Here is a 23,123-nt window from a genome sequence, read left to right on the forward strand (position 1 = left end):
GCTTTTTAGGCTCCTTTCTCCCCATAAGTGCAGCTGTTGATTTACGTGGTGGTCTGATGACAGTAGGCAGCATAAAACCCTGCTACATCATAAATTTACACATATTTAGAGCGACCATGCTAGCTCCGATATGTATTGATTAAATACTTAATTGACATTAATTTAGAGGGCTTTTGGGGGATCACTGGCTGGTTCTGTGTGATATGGAGATTTATGATAAATACACCTTTTGGCCTTTTGGCCAAGTTCCTGGCTACCAGCTCCCTAAACCCCTGGAATATCCTCAGTGATAAGAGCAATGGGAGCATCTTTTGTTATAATATTTGATTTCTTGTCCTCAGTTCCTGAAATCAGAGTCATAAAGGTGAAATGGATGTCTTGTTACTCATAACAAGCCCCTTTCAGTTACAACTGTTTATGTTAATGAGATGGCTTTTGAAAACCCCTGAAGATGACAGAGCTGGTTGCCAGGGAACCAACCCAGAATAGAGAGTTGGAATTTATTCCCATCTCCTGATTTCCCAGGAGGAAAGAGGAGCTGGAGGTTGAATCAGTCACCGATGGCCAGTGAGTTAATCAATCATGTCTATATAATGAAGCCTCCATGAAAACCCCAGAAGAGGGGGTTCAAAGGGCTTCCATGTTGAGAAACCAGAGCTCTTCCGGGTGCCACTGTGCTGGGCCCAAATTCCAGGGGGACAGAAGCTCCTCTGTTCAGTACCTTGCCCTGAGTGTCTCTTTTATCTGGCTGTTGATATGTATCCTTTAATATCCTTTGTAATAAATTGGCAATCTAGTGAATACAGTAGTTTCCTGAGGTCTGTGAGCTGCTCCAGAAAATTAATCAAACCCAAGGAGAGGGTCATGGGAACCTCTGATTTGTGGCCAATCTGTCAGAAGAGCAAGTGACAACTTAACTCCAGCTGGCATCTGGAGTGTGTGTGTGTGTGTGTGTGTGTGTGTGTGTGTGTGTGTGTGTGTGTGTGACTGAGACTTTACCTGTGGAATCTGATGCTGTCTCCAGGTAGATGGTGTCAGAATTGAACTGAGTTGTAGGACACCCAGCTGGTGTTGAGGAATCATTTGGTGTGGGGGAAAAAACTCACATAGAGGAATTGTGGTGTGCAGAATCAGACTCAGACTCTGAAACCTGAAATATACAACATCCCTGAAAGAATACTTTGTTTGGCAATGTTTTTTGAGTGGCTGTAAGATGTGCTGAGGACTTAAAATGCAACGATGAGCAAGACACAGCTCCTGTGCTTGGTGATGCACAGTGTCAGGTAGCAGACTCCTGATGCGATGAATGCAATATGACAAGGTTATAATCAATACAGGGCTCCAGGGAAGCTCACAGGAAGGTGATCTGATCAATTGGAGGGCAGAGGAAACTTCCTGGAGGACTGTTAGGATGTGTGGGGGTGAGAGGAAAAATATTCTAGGAAACAGAATCACATAGTCAAAGTCCGGGAAGTAAATGACTCGACTTTCAGGGGAATGAAAGGATCAGCACTTTCCAGGTCCCTGGAAGCCAGGATTGGGCTCTGTGATCGAGAGGAGAGCAGGAAAGGATGGAAAGAGCCATATCAGAGAGGCCTCGTCAGCAAGCAAAGCACTTTAAAGAGGCCTGGGCTCCACCATGAAGACAAAAGGAAAACATTGTGTGTTAAATCAGGAGAGTGGAATCAGATATGTGCTTTAGGGAGATTAATCGGGGTGTAGTGGAGAATGAGTCGGATAAGGATGTGGGACAGGGAGGCTGTCACAGAGCTGAAGAGGGTTATGGGGAATGTGAGAGAAATGGTCCTGGGATGGAGACAAGCAGATGCATAAAGAGATGTCAGGTAGGGGGGGATATAAGGACATAGAGAAAGAACTTTGTAATAGGAATCTCCTTTTTCTACTTTGATTTGTTACTTTTGGGATGAGCCAACCCTGAGGAGAAATGGATTTTGCCGAAGGGCAGGTTGAGAGGGGCAGGTCAAAAAAGACAGTCAAGTTCTTCTTGGTTCCACAATGTGGGGGACATGGCAAATGGGAACTGGCCTCAGGGTTTCTGTGTTTTGTTCTGATTGTTTTACTGTGGCTAAATCCTTCCTATTCCTGACCTCCTGCCCCACATCTATTCCACTGTGTCCACCTCTGCTAACCTATAGGTTAGTAGACAGAGACAGCCTCTCAGAACAGCAAAGTGGGAATGAAGGACCCTGTGCTCTTAACATGAATATTCCTTTCTAAGGTAGTGGTAGAGTCAGAACAAGATTCCCCTAGCCTCCTAGCCCAGCTTCCTGCCAGCGTGCCAGGAATCCCCTTGCCTTTCCAGCTGTGTCACCTCTTTCTCCTCCAGTCCTCAGCTCTCCTGTGTAGACTCCTTCTGCACAGACCTTGTGCATTCTGAGTATATTATGGATTGCATTGTGTCCCTTCCCTCCTTCCTAAATCCATAGGACTTCATGTTGGACTTCATGTTGAAGTCCTAGCCCCCACAACCTCAGAAGATGACCTTGATTGTAAATAGAGTGGTTGCAGATGTAATTAGTTAAGGATGAAGTCATGTGTGGGCTCAGTCATGTCTGACTCTTTGTGACCCCATGGACTACATATAGCCTGCCAGGCTCCTCTGTCCATGGAATTTTCTGGGGAGGAAAATGGAGTGTGTTGCTCTTTTCTTCTCTAGGGGATCTTCCTAATCCAGGGATTGAACCCCTGACATGAGCATTGGCAGGTGGATTCTTTACCACTGAGTCACAGGGAAGCCCAAAGGTGAGGTCATCAGTTCAGTTCAGTTCAGTTCAGTCGCTCAGTCATGTCTGATTCTTTGTGACCCCATGAATTGCAGCACGCCAGGCCTCCCCGTCCATCACCAACTCCTGGAGTGCACCCAAGCTCATGTCTATCGAGTCAGTGATGCCATCCAGCCATCTCATCCTCTGTCGTCCCCTTCTCCTCCTGCCCCCAGTCCCTCCCAGCATCAGAGTCTTTTCCAATGAGTCAACTCTTCGCATGAGGTGGCCAAAGTACTGGAGTTTCAGCTTCAGCGTCAGTCCTTCATACTGGGGTTATAAATAAGGAAATCCTTCAAATAAGACTGGGGTTATAAAAGGGGAAATTTGGATATAGACACACGCGGAGGGAAAACACCATGTGAAGGTGAAGGCATAGGTTGGGGTGAGGCCAAGGAATGCCAAAGATTGCCAGCAAACTACCAGCAGCGAGAAGAGGCGCATAGACCATATTTCCTTCTAAAGGAAGGAAAGGAAGGAAATCTGTTGGCCCTGCTGGCCCCTTGATTTTGGACTTCTAGCCTCTAGAATTGTGAAAGAATAAAATTTCGTTGTTCTAAGCCCACCGAGTTGGTGGTATTTTGTTATGGCAGCTCTAGCAAACTAATACTGTCTAAAAGGCCTTTGTACCCTTCCCTGCTAATAGCTTCCCTGCTAATAGTGACCTATAAGATCACTCTGCCTGACACAGAGTGGCCACAGCCCTATAGGGTCAAGATTAATAGAAGATTACCCCTGGGCTTAGTGCCAAAGCCATCATCCCTTTCCTTTCTTTCAGCAGGTTTACCTGCTGCTCCTTAAGGGTCTACCCCAGATTGTGTTCTCTGGTGATAAGCTAAAAGGATTTCATCTCTAAAAGTATGAGTTGCCAATGGTACACCTAGATAGCAAATTGCAAAGCGGAGACATTACTTTTTCGACAGAGGTCGGTATAGTCAAAGCTATGCTCTTTCTAGTAGTCATATATGGATGTGAGAGTTGGACCATAAAGAAGGCTGAGCACTGAAGAATTGATGCTTTTGAACTGTGGTGTTGGAAAACACTCTTGAGAGTCCCTTGGACAGCAAGGAGATCAAACCAGTCAATCCTAAAGGAAATCAGTCCTGGATATTCACTGGAAGGACTGATGCTGAAGCTGAAGCTCCAATGCTTTGGCCACCTGATGCAAAGAGCTGACTCATTGAAAAAGACCCTCTGTGTGTGTGTATAACTTGCTCAGTCGTGTCTGACTCTTTGTGACCTCATGGACTATACAGTCCATGGAATTCTCCAGGCCAGAATACTGGAGTGGGTAGCCTTTCCCTTCTCCAGGAGATCTTCCCAACCCAGGGATCGAACCCAGGTCTCCCACATTGCAGGCAGGTTTTTTTTTTTTTTTTACCAGTTGAGCCATAAGGGAAAAGACCCTGATGATCGGAAAAATTGAAGGCAAGAGAAGGGGATGACAGAGAATATGATGATTGGATGGCATCACCAACTCAATGGACATGAATTTGAGCACATTCTGGGAGATAGTGAAGGACAGGGAACCCTGGCATGCTGCAGTCCATGGGTTCACAGAAAGTCGGACTCAGAAACTAAACAACAACAAGGTCACATCAGAGATAAGAATTTTTTTTTTTTTTGAGAAATTAAGAAATAAGTTTCCTAAATCCAGAATCTGTCAATATGCTTTATCTGAAATATTTGCCAGTTGCTGAGTAACACACACACACACACAAATATGTGTTTATATGCTTAATATGTAATATGTAGACATCTGCAATATATACTTGCTTTATATAAAAAAAGTATATAGACATACATCCTGAATGTGATCTACATTTAACATTCTGTTAAACATCTCTCCAAAATGTTTATACTAAAAAGATACACTGAACTGTTTATATGCTCTGTCTTGGATTAAACCTCTTGGCAAGATTCTTTGGACATTAGGAGAATGTTAAAAGCGTATCCAGATACACATATAAAAGTACTTACCAAGGAACATTTCAATAACAGATGCCTTCATAGTGAGGACAACAATCCCCATAAATATCAAAACGGCACCCTAGAGAGGAAGAAACAATAACATCATCATGTTTCAGCCAAGAGTTCTGAATTGCGTGCACAGAGTGTAGGGAGGGGCGGCCTCATTTTGCATTGCCCTCTAGAGTCTTAAGATTTCAAGCTGTGGCTCTCTGTAAATAACACTTGGAGATGGCGGAGGTCAGCTGTAGTGGTACCTAGAGAGGCTATTCTCAGAAAACCCATTCTAGCTGCCAGCCTCCTCTTCTTCAGAGATGTGGTCTTAGACTAAAGAGGAAAATAATTCCGCAATTTCCTGAATATGTTCAACCAGTCTTCAAATTAGGACAAAAGTCACACTTATGGTATTTACAGAATATTTTTAGATTACAAACTGTTCTAGATTACAGAAGCGATTCATTCACTATTTATTCAATAAACATTTACCAAACTCCTATTGTATGCCTAGGGATGAGTTTATAAAAATTGAATTAAAAAATAGTTCTGCTCTTAAAAGACACAGTTTGATAGAAGTGAGAAAATATACGTGGACAGAAATGACCCTACCATTAGAGAGTGTGCAGGCTCCAAAAGGGAGAATAAGGGGAGTTTATGGACCAGTGGTTCTCAAACTTAGCCACATATTAGTATCATCTGGGAGTTTTGAAAGGCCCTGATGCCCGGGCTGCACCTCAGACTAATTGAATCAGAATTTCTTGAGAGTGGGGTCTATCTAGGCATTAGGCATTTTCAAAACTCCACAGGTAATTCCAATGTACAGCCAAGTTTGAGTGATTTAGAACAAGGCTTCCTAAACTTAATGTACATATCTCGGGATCTTGTTAAAATTCAGATTCTAATCCAGAGAGTTGCCAAGAAGTCCCTAAGAATTTTAGAGAAAAGTGAGATTATGTCAGCTGTGGGAATAAGAGAAAGTCTCGTGAAGGTGGCAGCAATTGGGTTAACTCCGAGAGATGAAAATAGGAGACGAAGTGGCTCCAAGTTGAGGTGAACAGCATTTAAAGATGCTCAGAGGTTGGAAAGCACAGTGGATACAAAGATGCTATTGATTCGTAGGGGTTCCAACTTCTCTTAAGGCTGTGAGGAAACCTTAGGTTTATTTATACCACCATTAATTGAATGAACACTGTGCATACTATATTGTCTAGAATCTGCACAGTAAGCAAAGTAGCAGATTTTATGATCCCCGTTGAACAAATGAGGAAACTAAGGCTTAGAAAGGTAAATTAGAGGTTACATACATGGTAACCAGGCCGTGAGCAGGATTAGAATGGAGGTGGCAGTAGGTGGGAAGGATCTATCCTGGGCTTAGGCCATATGGAAGAATATGGTTTGCAGAGAATTTAAAGACTTAAAATTGGTCTGCTCTTTATTATCCTTATTAACTAGCAATTCTAAACAATGTCAGTGGTAAAGCTCTCCTCCTCTCTGGGGCAGATGGCCCCCACTATATTCACTCCCCACCCTCCTCACCCTCCGCCTGCCACTGCTGAGTGGCTTTTAGGTTTTAGCTGGCATTCATAACTCTACCCCCTGCTATGTCCACTGGTGTGCTAGGAAACCTGCTGTCTGGAAAAGAAGCTCTGATTTAAAGCATTTGTCAATTTCTGTGGCATAAATCCTCCCACCGTGGGTGATTTTGAAATCACCAAAGTGATGTCACTGCCTAGAGATTTGGAAAGAGAAACACAATCTGGTACTAGCTAAGTCTAGAGCAAGCATATAATTAATATGTAGATACACTTCTGTGCAGAGTTTATTAACAAAAAAGCAATTAGTAGATTATAGCTAGAGTACTAATACAATCACTTGATACTATCAACCTAAATAAAACTGGTAGTTGAAAGGCTTTATTACAAACAAATTAGGCAGCAAGAGTAACCTCAAGCAGAACTGTCCCTTTGCTAATTTCCAGCAACAGCTGTAATGTGTTAAATTTCCCAATTAAGGTAGTTGACCACTAGCTAAGTAAAAGGAAAATGGTTTTTCCCTTCAAAATAGAAATAATCATACCCTGTGTATGATCGGCAATTTGATACTTAATTAGCTGGGTCATATTTTGGAAATAATGTGATAACAAGTCAAAAATTTTTTTTTTGGTCTTTTACTAGTTTGAGAAGCTGCAGATCAGCTCACATGTCTCCTGTTGGGATAAATGCAGTATATTAATCTGCTTCCTGACCCACCTAACTAGCTTCACCAATTGGCTGTTGCCATCGGCACTGAACTTAAACATTTTTTTTTTAATTTATTTTTTCATTGAAGGATAATTGCTTTACACTATTGTATTGGTTCCTGCCACACGATGAATCAGCCAAGATATACATATGTCCCCTTCTCTTCCCACCTGAATCTCCCTCCCACCTCCCACTCCATCCCGCTACTCCAGGTTGTCACAGAGCACACTGGTTTGAGCGCCATGAGTCATGCAGCAAATCGCCACTGTATCTGTTTGACATATGATCATTTCTGTGTTTCCATGCCACCCTCTCCATCCCGTCCCACCCCCTCCCTCCCACAGTGTGCTCACAGGTCTCTTCTCTGTCTGCGTCTCCACTGCCGCTCTGCAAATGGGTTCGTTTGTACCATCCTCCTAGATTCCATATATGTGTATTAATATACGATATTTGGTTTTCTCTTTTTGACTTCACTTTGTATAATAGGCTCTAGGTTCATTCACCTCATCAGAACTAATTCAAATGTATTCCTTTTTATAGCTAAGTAATATTCCATTGTGTATATGTACCACAGCTTCTTTGTCCATTCATCTGTCAAGGTGCCTCTAGGTTGCTTGGTCTGTGAGTCATTCCAGACTTCTCTTTCTCTTGTCCTGCACATCTTTTCCATCAACCAAGACTGTTGGCTCTACATTCATAATTTGTCCAGACTCTAACTGCTTCGTCCTGTCTTTACCATTGCCATCTGGTCCAGGCCATGCCCCATTTCACCTGGATTAAAGCAATTATCCTCCTAACTAGGGTGTTTCCTTCTTCCTCTGCAAACTGAGATCCTTCCACTGTGATCCTCTTCAAAGCAGATCAGTTCACGGCATGCCTCAGATCAAAACTTCTGTGGTTCTCTATCTTAGGAGAAAAGCCAAAACCCAGGCAAATGGCTCAGGACCCCATGAGATTCGGCCGCCTTTGGCCCTCTGACCTCTCCTTCCTCCATTCTCCTCTCACTTATTAAGCTCTGCGCACGTCTCTCCCTTCAGGGTCTCTGCACTTATTGTTAACTCTACCTGGATGCCCTTCCCCCAGATCAGAACAGGGTTTACTCCCTCATTTCTTTCAGGTCTTTGCTAAATGTTATCTTCTCCTGAGATTTTCCCTAATCACTCACCTTAAAATTGCAATCCCTCTCCCACCCTCCATCAAGTGGTATACCCTACCAAGTGGTGCCAGTGGTAAAGAATTCACCAGTTAATGCAAGAGACACAAGTTCAGTCCGTGAGTTGGAAAGATCCCCTGGAGAAGGAAATGGCAACCCACTCCAGTATTCTTGGCTGGAAAAATCCCATGGACAGAGGAGCCTGGCAGGCTATAGTCCATGGGCTCCCAAGAGTTGCACGCGACTGAGTACCACCAAGCATCAGCCTTTCCCTATTATCTTTTTTTTCAGTCACTTACCACCTCTGACATACTCTGTACTTTGCTTATTGTGTTTGTTTATTGTTTGTGTTCTCCACTGGAATGCAAGCTCCATGAAGGCAGGAATTTTTATTTGATCTTTTGTGGGCTTGATAAATATATTGAATCCATGAGTGAGTAGTTAGGGCTCTTTCTTTCCCCAAGGAAGTAAAGAGAGGAAACAAAACGAAGACAATCTGTGAATACTCTAAAAGCTACTGAATTGTATACTTCAGAGGTGTGTTTTATGACATGTGGATTATATTTCAATAAGCATTGTTAATAGTCAACAAACTTGAAGATGGGATTGCAGAGGAAAGGGCTCTCAGATCTGTCCTACAACTTAAGAAGACATGATAGACCAGACCTTCACACGCAAAGGGGTGGATGGATAAAAAAACAACAGGATTCCAGGAAACATGCTAACCCCAGAGGAAATATCCCCCAAGTGCTGACTCATCAGTAATGGAACGCAACCAGAATCACTCTGGCCTCTGAGAATCAGAATATTCCGAGGTTTCTTTCTTACCACTGCATTTTCTCTCTTTCCTTGGTTCATTTATTTACACATTTCAACTGTAAATATGCCTTTTGAAATGTGTGAACACAATGCAAACCCTTTCTTAGCCTTTACAGAAATGAGATAAGGATGACCACCAGTATTGTTAAACAGCTTTTGCAGGCAGTTCAATGTCAAGGAGCTGTGGGGTACACAGTGATGTTGGAACCTTACTATCTCATGTGCTCACCAGGTTTCTAACAAAAACAGAACAATAGAGGTTTCCAAAAGAATGAGTTACTGATTCATAGATTTATAAATTGTGAGACGTAATATAGAGTTCTGAATATGAAGTTCTGCTAAGGTAAAGGAAGGCTGATTGTGAGATAAAAGTATGCATAAATAGAGTAGCCAGCCAGTTAAATTAAATCTCTTGCTGCCTATAATTAGAAAAGACCTGATTATTGGTAATAAATAATAATGCCACCTTATTTTGTATGGTTCTTCAGTGTTTTTCCTCCATTTTTAAAAAAGTATGGTAAAATACAAAAACATGAAATTTATCTTAACCATATTTAAGTGTACACTTCAGCAATATTAAATACATCCATAAAATGTTATCATCACCATTATCCATCTTAAGAATTCTTTTTGTCTGTAAAATTGAAACTCCAGATCCATTAAACAGTAACTCCCCATTCTCCTGGAAATTACCATTTTAGTTTCTGGCTCTGTGATTTGACTATTCTAAGTACCTCATATATAGTATTTTCTTCTTGTGACTAGCCTATTTCAAATAGCACAATGTTCTTAAGGTTCACTCATATTGTAGCACATGGCAGAATTTCTTTCCTTTTTTAGGCTGAAAAATTCCATTGTAGGTATATATCATATTTTCCTCATCTATTTATCTGCTGATGGACATAGGGGTTGCTTTTGTATTTTAGTTATTATGAATAAAGTTGCTATGTACATGGGTATAAGAATATTTCTTTGAGACCCTGTCTTCAATCATTTTGTGTCTATACCCAGCAATGAAATTGTTGGATCATATGGTAATAATATTTTTAATTTTTTTGTGGAAACTCCATACTGTTTTCCAGAGTGGCTGTATTACTTTCAGTTAAGTTCAGTTCAGTCGCTCAGTCGTGTCCAACTCTTTGCGACCCCATGAATCGCAGCATGCCAGGCCTCCCTGTCCATCACCGATTCCCGGAGTTCACTCAAACTCATGTCCATCAAGTCGGTGATGCCATCCAGCCATCTCATCCTCTGTTGTCCCCTTCTCCTCCTGCCCCCAGTCCCTCCCAGCATCAGAGTCTTCTCCAATGAGTCAACTCTTTGCATGAGGTGGCCAAAGTATTAGAGTTTCAGCTTCAGCATCAGTCCTGCCAAAGAACACCCAGGACTGATCTCCTTTAGGAAAGACTGGTTGGATCTCCTTGCAGTCCAAGGGACCCTCAAAAGTCTTCTTCAACACCACAGTTCAAAAGCATCAATTCTTTGGCACTCAGCTTTCTTCACAGTCCAACTCGCACATCCATACATGACCACTGGAAAAACCATAGCCTTGACTAGACGGACCTTTGTTGGCACAGTAACATCTCTGCTTTTCAATATACTGACTAGGTTGGTCATAACTTTCTTTCCAAGGAGTAAGCGTCTTTTAATTTCACGGCTGCAGTCACCATCTGCAGTCATTTTGGAGCCCCCCAAAATAAAGTCTGACACTGTTTCCACTGTTTCCCCATTTTTTGTCATGAAGTGATGGGACCAGATGCCATGATCTTCGTTTTCTGAATGTGGAGCTTTAAGCCAACTTTTTCACTCTCCTCTTTGACTTTCATCAAGAGGCGTTTTAGTTCCTCTTCACTTTCTGCCATAAGGGTGGTGCCATCTGCACATCTGAGTTTATTGATATTTCTCCTGGCAATCTTGATTCCAGTTTGTGCTTCTTCCAGCCCAGCATTTCGCATGATGTACTCTGCATAGAAGTTAAATAAGCAGGGTGACAATATACAAGCTTGAGGTACTCCTTTTCCTATTTGGAAACAGTCTGTTGTTCCATGTCCAGTTCTGACTGTTGCTTCCTGACCTGCATATAGGTTTCCCAAGAGGCAGGTCAGTTGGTCTGGTATTCCCATCTCTTTCAAGATTTTCCAGTTTATTGTGATCCACACAGTCAAAGGCTTTGGCATAGTCAATAAAGCAGAAACAGATGTTTTTCTAGAACGCTCTTCCTTTGTCCATGATCCAGCGGATGTTGGCAATTTGATCTCTGGTTCCTCTGCCTTTTCTAAAACCAGCTTGAACATCTGGAACGTCACGGTTCATGTATTGCTAAAGCTTGGCTTGGAGAATTTTGAGCATTATTGTACTAGCATGTGAGATGAGTGCAATTGCGCAGTAGTTTGAACATTCGTTGGCATTGCCTTTCTTTGGGATTGGAATGAAAACTGACCTTTTCCAGTCCTGTGGCCACTGCTGAGTTTTCCAAATGTGCTGGCATATTGAGTGCAACACTTTCACAGCATCATCTTCCAGGATTTGAAATAGCTCAACTGGAATTCCATCATCCCTACTAGCTTTGTTCATAGTGATGCTTTCTAAGGCCCACTTGACTTCACATTCCAGGATGTCTGGCTCTAGGTGAGTGATCACACCATTGTGATTATCTTGGTCATGAAGATCTTTCTTGTACAGTTCTTCTGTGTATTCTTGCCTCCTCTTCTTAATATCTTCTGCTTCTGTTTGGTCCATACCATTTCTGTCCTTTATTCAGCCCATCTTTGCATGACATGTTCCCTTGGTATCTCAAATTCTTGAAGAGATCTCTAGTCTTTCCCATTCTGTTGTTTTCCTCTATTTCTTTGCATTGATCACTGAGGAAGGCTTTCTTATCTCTCCTTGCTTTTCTTTGAAACTCTGGATTCAGATGCTTATATCTTTCTTTTTCTCATTTGCTTTTCACTTCTCTTCTTTTCACAGCTATTTGTAAGGCCTCTCCAGTCAGCCATTTTGCTTTTTTGCATTTCTTTTCCATGGGGATGGTCTTGATCTCTGTCTCCTCTACAATGTCACGAACCTCCATCCATAGTTCATCAGGCACTCTGTCTATCAGATCTAGGCCCTTAAATCTATTTCTCACTTCCACTGTTTAATCATAAGGGATTTCATTTAGGTCAGACCTAAATGGTCTAGTGGTTTTCCCTACTTTCTTCAATTTAAGTCTGAATTTGGCAATAAGGAGTTCATGATCTGAGCCACAGTCAGCTCTCAGTCTTGTTTTTGCTGACTGTATAGAGCTTCTCCATCTTTGGCTGCAAAGAATATAATCAATCTGATTTCGGTGTTGTCCATGTGATGGTTGTCCGGGGTTGTCCGGTGATGTCCATGTGTAGAGTCTTCTCTTGTGGTTTTGGAAGAGGGTGTTTGCTATGACCAGTGCGTTCTCTAGGCAAAACTCTATTAGCCTCTGCCCTGCTTTATTCCGTATTCCAAGGCCAAATATGCCTGTTATCCCAGATGTTTCTTGACTTCCTACTTTTGCATTCCAGTCCCCTATAATGAAACATCTTTTTTGGGTGTTAGTTCTAAAAGATCTTGTAGGTCTTCATAGAACCGTTCAACTTCAGCTTCTTCAGTGTTATTGGTTGGGGCATAGACTTGGATTACCGTGATATTGAATGGTTTGCCTTGGAAACGAACAGAGATCATTCTGTCGATTTTGAGATTGCATCCAAGTACTGCATTTTGGACTCTTTGGTGACCATGATGGTTACTCCATTTTTTCTAAGGGATTCCTGCCCACAGTAGTAGATATAATGGTCATCTGAGTTAAATTCACTCATCCCATTACTTTACATTCCCACTAATATGTGTACAAAGGTTCTAGTGTTTCTACATTTCCCAGCACTTACTATTTTCTGTTCTTTCGATAGTAGTAGTGTTAGTTGCTTTGTTGTATCTGACTCTTTGCTATCCCATGGACTGTAGCTCACCAGGTTCCTCTGTCTATGGGATTTTCCAGGCAAGAATACTGGAGTGGGTTGCCATTCCCTTCTCCAGAGGATCTTTCTGACCCAGGGATCGAATCCAGGTCTCCTGTATTGCAGGCAGATTCTTTACTATATGAGGTACAGGGAAGTCATCCTAATTGGTGCAAGATGGCATCTCATTGTAGTTGTGATTTGCATTTCCCTAATGATTAGTGATGTTGAACATCTTTTCATGTGCTAATTGGCCATTTGTATATCTTCTTTGGAGAAATGTCTGTTTGAGTCCTTTGCCCAGTTTTTTATTAGATTGTGTTTGTATTGTTTTTGAATTTTAGAAGTTTTTCTATACTTTCTGGATATTAATCCCTTATCAGATATATGATTTGCACATATATTTTCCCATTCAATGGGGTTGTCTTTTTATTCTGTTGAATGGTATTTTTTGGTGCAGAACATTTTTAAAGTTTCATGAAGTTCAATTTGCTTATTTTTTTCTTTTGCTGTCTATGTTTGGGGTGCCATATTCAAGAAATCATTACCAAACCCAACGCTGTGATGCTCTTGTCCTGTGTTTTCTTTTAAGAGTTTTACAGTTTTAGGTCTTACATTTAGATCTTTGATCCACTTGAGTTAATTTTTGTATATGGTGTTTGGTAAGGGTCCAAGTTTTTTCTTTTGTGTGTGTGTATCCACTTTTCCTGGCACCATTTGTTGGAGAGACTGCCTTTTCCCCATTGAATGATCTTGGCAAGAAAATCATGTAACCATGCACGTGAGGGTTAATTTGGGGGCTCTCTGTTCTGTTCCATTGGTGTGTATGTCTGTATTTATGCTAGTCCTAAACCCTTCTCTTCTTTTTCAAGATTGCTTTAGCTATTTGGGGTCCTTCAATATTCCGTATACATTTTTGTATTTTTTTTAAATTTCAGCAAAAAGTGTCATTGGGATTTTGATAGTGCATTGAATCTGCAGATTGCTTTGGATAGAATGGATATCCTAACAATGCCAAGTCTTCCAATTCACGAACATGTGATGTTCCCACTTGTTTATACCTTCTTTAGTTTCTTTCAGTAATTAATGTTCTATAGTATTCATTGTGCAAGTCTTTTACTTCCTTGGTTAAGTTTAATTCCTAAGTATTTTATTCTTTTTGTTACTACTGTAAATGGAATTGTTTCCTTAATTTCTTTTTCCGATTGTTCATTGTTAGTGTATAGAAATACAACTGACTTTTGTTTGTTGATGTTGGATCCTACTACTCTACTGAATTCATTTGTTAGTTTTATAATTCTGTTGTAGAATCCTTAGGATTTTCTACATACAAGATCACATTATCTGCAAACAGAGACAATTTTATTTCTTCCTTTCCATGTGCATAGGTTAAAGTAGACTGTATTTTTATTTATTTTTCTTGCTTAATTGCCCTGGCTAGAACTTCCAGTACTGTGTTGAATAGAAGTAGTGAAAGCAGGCATCTTTGCCTTTTTCCTTATCCTAGAGGGAACGCCTTTAGTCTTTCACCATTGAGTATAACATTTGTTGTGCATTTTTCATGTATGGCTTCTATTAGGATGATGCTGCTTTCTCCTCTACCTAGATTTTTGAGCATTTTTATCATGAAATGGTGTTGAATTTTATCAGGTGTTTTTTCTGCTTCAGTTGCAATGATTGTGTGGTATTTTTCTCCTTCATTCTGTTAACATGGCATATTACATTAATTGATTCTTGTGTATGTAACCATCCTTACATTATAAGAATAAATCCAATTTGGTTATGGTGTATAATTATCTTAATATGCTAGTGAATTCAGTTTGCTAATATTTTGTTGCTTATTTTTTGCAATCAGTGTTCATAAGAGATATTGTATTCATATGGGAAACTGTGCTTTCCTTTTCTTGTAGCATCTTTGGTTTGGTATCCAGGTAATGCTGGCCTCATAGGATGAATTAAAAAGTGCCCCGTAATTTTCAATTTTTGGAAAAAGCTTGAGAAGAATTGGTATTATTTCTTCTTTAAATGTTTGGTAGAGCTCACTAGTGAAACCATCAGGTCTGGAGATTCTCTTTGTTGTAAGGTTTTGGATTACTGATTCATTCTCCTTACTACTTATAGATTATTCAGAGTTTCTACTCATAATTTAGTCTAAGTATGCTTTGTGTTTTTAGGAATTTGTTCATTTCATCTAGATTATCCAATTTGTTGGTGTACAGTTACTCATGAAAAAAGTTAAAGTGTTAGTTGCTCAGTTGTATCTGACTCATTGTGACCCCATGGACTGTAGCCCATTAGGGAATTTCTGTCCATGAAATTCTCCAGGCAAGAATACCGGAGTGGATAGCTATTCCCTTCTCCATGGGATCTTCCTGACCCAGGGATTGAACCTGAGTCTCCTACATTGCAGGCAGATTTTTTACCATCTGAGCCACCAGGGAAGCCCAGTTGTTCATAGTACTCTCATAATTTTTTTTGTTTGTTTTGCTTTATTTATTCTTAACTGAAGGATAATTGCTTTACAGTATTGTGTTGCTGCTGCTGCTGCTGCTAAGTCGCTTCAGTCGTGTCCAACTCTGTGTGACCCCATAGATGGAGCCCACCAGGCTCCCCTGTCCCTGGGATTCTCCAGGCAAGAACACTGGAGTGGGTTGCTATTTCCTTCTCCAATGCATGAAAGTGAAAAGTGAAAGGGAAGTCACTTAGTCGTGTCCAACTCTTAGCGACCCCATGGACTGCAGCCCACCAGGCTCCTCCATCCATGGGATTTTCCAGGCAAGAGTACTGGAGTGGGGTGCCATTGCCTTCTCTGACAGTATTGTGTTGGTTTCTACCAAACATCAACATGAGTCAGGTTTACCCATGTCCCCTCCCACTTGAGCATCTCTCCCACCTCCCTCCCCAACCTACCCCTCTAATCTTTTTAATTTCAGGAACAGTGGTTGCTTCAGGGAAAGAGAACTGGGTAAATGGTGATCAGAGAGATGAGCGAGTTTTACAGTTTTGTTCTATTCAAATCTTTAACCTATGTACATATGTTAATAAAACAAGTTGATAAAATGATCTCTCTTGGAAAGACTTAACATATACAGACAGTGTTGACACCAAATGAGAAGCTACAGTAACCTCCAAACCCTCTCCTTGCTTTTTTGCTCCAGATCACCTTTCCCTCTGGTTGGAAAGGATCACCTTCCTAAAACACAGTTCTGACTATGCATTAGCCTCCTCAGAATTCTTCACAGTCCACTCATCCTCTGCAGAATAAAGCCCAAATTCCTTAATGAACTTTTCATGAAATGGCCCAATTTATAATCCTTTACAAACCATCTCACTGCAGTTCTCTTCTGTAATCCTCTCCTTTGACCCTAGCACACTCCAGACTTTTGGTCCTTTCTCTACACCTTGCACATCGGTGTCTTAGTGAGAGAGTCACTTCCTAGGCAGGTTGATAAGAAGTCTAGGGGTCCCCAAGGAGAGAGGGGTCTGGAATTCTCAAAGAGGAAGAAAGGACAAACTTTTTTCCTTCTCTACATTCCTTAGGATTATATAACAACAATGTATTATGCCTGAGGACAGTCTCTGGATTAAACCTTCTGGCTAATTCTGTAAATTATGGGAGTAGACCTGCTCTTTACAAGGCTTATATAACAACAATGTATTATGTATTCTGCCTGAGGACAGTCTCTGGATTAAACCTTCTGGCTATTTCCATTATCTTAAAATGTAAATTATGGGAGTAGGTCTGATGAGGTCTTTACAACCTCCAGACATTCTTTTGATTTACTGAAGAGTATATAACTCCATTGTTAACACTAGCAAGAGGGTAACTCTTTCTGCCCCCTTCTGATGCCTATGTCAGAAGCTTTCTCTATCTCCTTTATACTTTAATAAAACTTTATTACACAAAAGCTCTGAGCGATCAAGCCTCGTCTCTGGCTCCGGATTGAATTCTTCTCCTCCGGGGGCCAAGAATCCCAGCGTGGTAATTCAACAACAACTTTTCATCTTAGCTCATGCTCTTATTCCTGTTCTTTTTGGAATATGTTACCACCCCTCATCTGCCTCTCACAAGCCTGTTCGGTTTTCACAGTTTGCTCATGGGCCACTTCTATTTAAATCTTCCGAATTTCCTGAAATCATAATTCATCTTCATTCATGCATGCATTTAATCATTTTTCAAAAAGTCATGTGTGTACCCTATGCTCAGCAGAGAGGAAGAAGGGTCAGGTTTTATCAAGTTGCTTTAAGTCTTCTAGAAAGAAAACTGACACATTCATCATAACTAGCATTAATTGAGCACATACTAAGTGCCAGTAATGTATTAACTCATTTGATCTTCACAACACCCAACAAAGTGGGGGCTATTTCTGGCCTTAATTTGAAAGGTAAGGAATTGAAAGCACACAGAGGTTAAGTACTTTGCCCAAGGATCATAAGCCTGGAAAGAGGAGGAGTTGGAATTCAAACCAGGCATTCTGAGTGCAGAGGTCCAGTATTTTATTTCACTACTTGCCATAGATATTTCATAATAAGCAAGTGAGCTTCCCTCATCTACATTTGGATTTGGTTGGTCTGAGTTGAAATCAATATTGTTTTAAAGTTCCCCAGGTGACTCTGCTGTGCAACCAGAATTCAGAACTTCTGCTGTTGGGGATGCGGTGATGGCATAAAGGGAAGATGGTGTAAATAGCCCTGGGGCATGAGGATTGGAAGAGGCTTCAATTAGTTTAACTGGAGACTGGAAAACAATGAGGGGTAAGGGAAGGACAGGACATAGGAGATAGAGGAGCTTCAGGAACTGGGAGCTGCTGGGCCAGGCTAGGAGAGGGAGTCAGACTGTTAGAGAGGAAAGAAGGGGCCATGTCAGCCTTGAATGTCATGTCTGAAGAATGTGGAATTGATCCTTTAGGCAATAGGGAGACATGGAAGGCTTAAAAATTATTTTTGCATTCATCATTTTTAATAAGCCCCCTCGAGGCTTTCACAAGCCACTCACTTGAAGAAAATCCACCCTAGTGGATATGTAGGATTTATGTAAGGCTAGTGTTTGTCTGATCTATGGTGCTATGTGGGGGAGCACCGGACAATGCCCTTTGTTCACAAGGCGGAAAGAACCAGTGTTCATTTGGAAACATTTAATAGTTATGAGAGGCTTGTGCTATATTTTCAAAATGCCAAAAATCCCTTGAGGACAAACATCTCTGAATGGGGGGAGGCCACATCTGCAACCTTGCTTTTTCCATCTCTGCCTGATATAAAGCCTCAGCTACTTGTCCGTGATGTGGGTTGATCTGGTGAGGACGGAGAAAGGAAGGCTGGCACTAAGAGGGGCCTTTACAATGGGGAGGTGGCCTCAGCCTGCATGTAAAAGTTTATACAGATCGTATTCCTTTGAACTAAGCCCATAACACTGCATTTTCTGTTGCCATGACATCAGTGGTCACTGTTACAAACCCGAGGATTCTGTGAAGAAAGAGAATGAGCCAGAGAGGATAGTAGTTTTTCTTATTTCCCTTCTTGTTCCAGTTCTTTCTTTCTTTTATCTCAAGGAAATGCCTAAAGAAAAGTGCAAGCCAATCAGGCAAGGAAGGCAGGGAAAATTTTGCTTTTTCTCAATATCTTGGCTCCTAAGGATGCACCAGACTCCTTGAAGATGTGCTTAGAATCTGAGTCGAGCTGTCTGTTGGTTGCCGAGCAGAGTTCCTGCTTCCTGGCTTCCTCCTTCCTAACACAACCCCAACTTGATGAAGGGAGTAAATGCCACCAGAGGGCTCCAAGGAAGCTGGTCCATCCCCAGCTTCTGCTGTGGATCTGACTCCACGTCCATGCCAAGGATGAGTCCATACGCCACCTTGCTGGTGATTGCTTCAGGACTGGAAGCTTCAGCCCATCAGCACAGGGCCCTCGCCAGCTGACCATGACTACTCAAGGGGGTAGGCTGTGTCCCAAGCTGAATCAGACCAATAGAAAGGGGAAACTTAAATTCTATGCTTTTCAGGATGAGGTTGCCTCTCTTGCTGGAAATGAATAAGGGGGTGGGTTCTTACCAGTATGCTGGCAGCCATGTTGTTAGCATGAGGCAAGTTAGACTGAGGAAAAAGCCAGCGCAAAAAGGAGGAAGGCAGCTGAATGAATCAGAGAAATGGAGCAGGATCTCTGATTGTCTCGTGCCTGGAGGCTGGGCCTACCTCGGGACCACCTATTCTGTGAGATAACAAGTTTCTGTTTTGGGGGGGTTTGCAGCTGAAAGATTATTCCTGACTGCTTTGTAACTCACTGTGCCTGGCCATTCAGTGAATTCAGCTAGGGAAGACTGTAATGATATATGTTTATATCAGAATCTGCAGAGTGTTTTCTCAACAATTGTCTCATCCAAACCACCCAAGATCTTCTTGAGGCAGTAGATAGACATTAGTTAATTAGTTTAGTCGCTCAGTCGTGTCTGACTCTTTGTGACCCCATGAATCGCAGCACGCCAGGCCTCCCTGTCCATCACCAACTCCCAGAGTTCACTCAAACTCATGTCCATCAAGTCAGTGATGCCATCCAGCCATCTTATCCTTTGTCGTCCCCTTCTCCTCCTGCCCTCAATCCCTCCCAGCATCAGGGTCTTTTCCAATGAGTCAAATATTCGCATGAGGTGGCCAAAGTATTGGAGTTTCGGCTTCAACATCAGTCCTTCCAATGAACACCCAGGACTGATCTCCCTTAGGATATACTGGTTGGATCTCCTTGCAGTCCAAGGGACTCTCAAGAGTCTTCTCCAACACCACAGTTCAAAAGTATCAATTCTTCGGCTCTCAGCCTTCTTCACAGTCCAACTGTCACATCCATACAGGACCACAGGAAAAACCATAGCCTTGACTAGACAGACCTTTGTAGGCAAAGTAATGTCTCTGCTTTTGAATATGCTATCTAGGTTGGTCATAACTTTTCTTCCAAGGAGTAAGCGTCTTTTAATTTCATGGCTGCAGTCACCATCTGCAGTGATTTTAGAACCCCGAAAAATAAAGTCTGACACTGTTTCCCCATCTATTTCCCATGAAGTGATGGGACCACATGCCATGATCTTCGTTTTCTGAATGTTGAGCTTTAAGCCAACTTTTCACTGTCATCCTTCACTTTCATCAAGAGCCCTTTTAGTTCCTCTTCACTTTCTGCCATAAGAGTGGTGTCATCTGCATGTCTGAGGTTATTGATATTTCTCCCAGCAATCTTGATTCCAGCTTGTGCTTCTTCCAGCCCAGCGTTTCTCATGATGTACTCTGCATAGAAGTTAAATAATCAGGGTGACAATATGCAGCCTTGATGTACTCCTTCTCCTATTTGGAACCAGTCTATTGTTCCATGTCCAGTTCTAACTGTGGCCTCCTGACCTGCATATAGGTTTCTCAAGAGGCAGGTCAGATGGTCTGGTATTCCCATCCCTTTCAGAATTTCCCACAGTTTATTGTGACACTATATAATTCAGAGCAGTGAGGTGACTTGCCTAAGGTCACACAGCTCCTATCCAAGAACCGTGGCAGTCACTGAAAAAGAAAAACATGGTCTGCATGCCTGGGATGCTCTGGGAAGAAAAATGGGAGAAGACCTTGAAATCATGCTGTCCATGTCCCGGTGGAGTTCCTGATGTACTTATGACCATGGATCATGACAAGGGGTGATTTTGTCCCTCAGGGAAGATTTGTCAAAGTTTGAAGACATTTTTGGTTGTCACAGCCTGGGGCGGAGAGGCTATTGGCATCTAGTGGGTAGAGACCAGGGAAGCTGCTGAAGATCCTACAGCATGCAGGACAACCTCCACAACAAAGAATTATTCAGGGACTTCCCAGGTGGTCCAGTGGTTAAGAATGTTGCAACGCAGGAGATGCAGGTTTGATCCCTGGTTGGAGAACTAAGATGCTGCATGCTGCAGAGCAACTAAGCCCATGAGCTGCAACTACTGAGCCCACACAGCACAACAAAGGATCCCACATGACGCAACTAAGACCCCACACAGTCAGATAAATAACTGCTAGAAAAAGAATTGTTCAGCCCGACGTGCCAATAGTGTCAGGGCTGACAAACTCTGATTTAAGAGAATGTTCATTTTTTCAGTGTATGTATCAGAATCTTATACTTACTGATGTTCCAATCTAGGAATTTTCCATAAATATTATAGGTAATATTTTTTTTGATGGTTAAAGTGTGTGTTACTCAAGATCCCTTTTCCAAGATCATTTTTGATCACTACATCGTTCAGGGAAAATCCTAAAGCAAAGATATTCACCCCTGGGAAGCTGAGTGGATTAAAATGCTCTTATGCGTGTGTTTGATAATTGATATATGCCTATGCCATGAGATTCATTGATCCATGTGGCAAGTTTCTACATGTCACAGAACCAAAAAGGGAAAGCTCGTCCCCGTGCATGTGTTTCAGACCATCATTTTGTACCTCGTTAAGAACCTGACATATGGTAATGCTTACCACATCCACAAAGGCTTCAACCAATAGTGATTTCCAGTGAGGCTGCAAACAGTAATTACGTTTCTGAAGTGGTAGTTTAGATCTTATATTGCCAGTGGGAAAAAATACTAGTTTGCAGGCATGCCCCCAAATGAGCTCTAAAGAACTCCTTCCAAGAGTTATTTATCCTCTGTAATGGAAGGGGGCAGGAAGAGCAGTAAATCTGGATGGAGGGGGATGGGCAGAGGGCCTCAGTGAAAGGCCAGGTGGACCATGACTGCTCCTTGTAGTTACTCTGGAAACCGTTCTCGCTTTAAATGGTTCTCATGGAAGCTCTGGAAGATGAGTTTCTCTCGTCAGCAGCGTCTTTACCTAATGCATTTGACACTGTGGATTAGCCCTCTTCCTCCCAGCAAGTTCTCTCCCCTGGGCTCTGAGGTTTGTGGTTTGCCAAGGGGCCGTCCACTGTTGAATCTGGAGCTGGGTATTTGGTTCAGTCCAACTGGGATCCCCAGGGCCTTGACTGGCCCAAATGCTCTGTGCTTTTTTGGTCTGCCTTCAATTCTGAGGCCCAGAAAAACATTTTTGGGTCTGGCACAGCCTTCCAGCTGAGGTAGGAAGATGAGGGTGTGTCTGCAAGGTCCGTAGTATTTTGCTGTCGGCCTCTTGGTAAAGAGTGGGTTAGTCTCAGATGACAGGGGCCAGTTCTCTGGCCACGACCATGAGGCAGGCATGGGGCGGTAGGTCCCAGTGCATTCCTGAATTCCAGCAACCAGAGGCCTGGGGGGAGCGGGGGTGTGGAGGAAGACTTGGACTGAGGCTGAGCTATTGATGGCTCTGAAGGATTAAGTCCCAGAAATTGGTGGGGACCAGCAGAAGGAAGAGAGTCATTTAGAAGCAGGAGACCCAGCTCTCCAAGGGGAACCTTGTGGCCTCATGCTCCAGAGGTCCCCTGGGCCCATTCCCAGCTCTGTCCACTATGTCTGAGCTGTCTGGAGGCCTGGACGTGGGGTTGGTCCTCTGTTCCTCTTGAAGGAAAGTTTTGGAAGCTTACAGTCCACTCTAATAACAACAATCATATCATTTGTTGAATGCTCACCGTATGTTATGCATTGCACTGGTGTGATCTTATTTATTATGGTGATCCCATCAGGTCACTACTATTGTACCCATTTTTCAGGGTAGGAAATTGAGGCTCAGAGAACTTTAGCAAGCAATCAAACGTTAGTAAGCTGTAAGTTATAGAATAAGTATGTAATAGAATCCAGGTCTCAAACACTTAACCCCACTTACTACCCCCATGTTACGATCAAAAGATGGTTTTCCCTTCCTTTTTGTCTTGGTACATCTATCCTAGGCTTTTTGAAATGCTCTGTGGACAATAGCTTAGAGGCACACTGTGAAATACATAAATTCGTGACAAAATCATCTTAGTTGTGAGGATTAAGAGATTTTTTTTGTTGTTTGAGAGTCATATTTGGACCTGAACTCACACACAGCTTTCTCCTTGTCACAAATGTTATTTAGGGTAAAGTGTTGCACCAGGCATATTTTTAAGTTTAACCAGGCATAACACACCCATCTAAATAAACATTTGAGAGTATTGTAATTGGCTGTGTAATGGGATGTTAAAATGGGATGAGCCTTTGTCTAAGTTTCAGCTGAAACCAAGTGCCAACTACTTCCCTATTCCTAAGTGGTCTCCTTGCAGCTTCTCTCGCCATTGCCTGAGTGGGTGAAAGCGGGGAG

The 23,123-nt window shown here is 42.2% G+C and overlaps 1 protein-coding gene across 2 annotated transcripts in view; it reads right to left on the minus strand.

Moving 5' to 3' along the window:
- The window catches only part of VIT (vitrin), a 125,512-nt gene that overhangs the window by 89,910 nt on the left and 12,479 nt on the right, over positions 1–23,123 (minus strand). For both annotated transcript variants that reach the window (XM_012173556.4, XM_004006026.5), the window contains exon 2: positions 4,764–4,833. In XM_012173556.4, coding sequence (XP_012028946.2) covers positions 4,764–4,815 — 52 coding nt within the window. In that variant the 5' untranslated portion in view covers positions 4,816–4,833. The remainder of the gene's footprint in view (positions 1–4,763; positions 4,834–23,123) is intronic.

Source organism: Ovis aries, chromosome 3 (genome assembly GCF_016772045.2).
Source record: "Ovis aries strain OAR_USU_Benz2616 breed Rambouillet chromosome 3, ARS-UI_Ramb_v3.0, whole genome shotgun sequence".
NCBI lineage: Eukaryota > Metazoa > Chordata > Mammalia > Artiodactyla > Bovidae > Ovis > Ovis aries.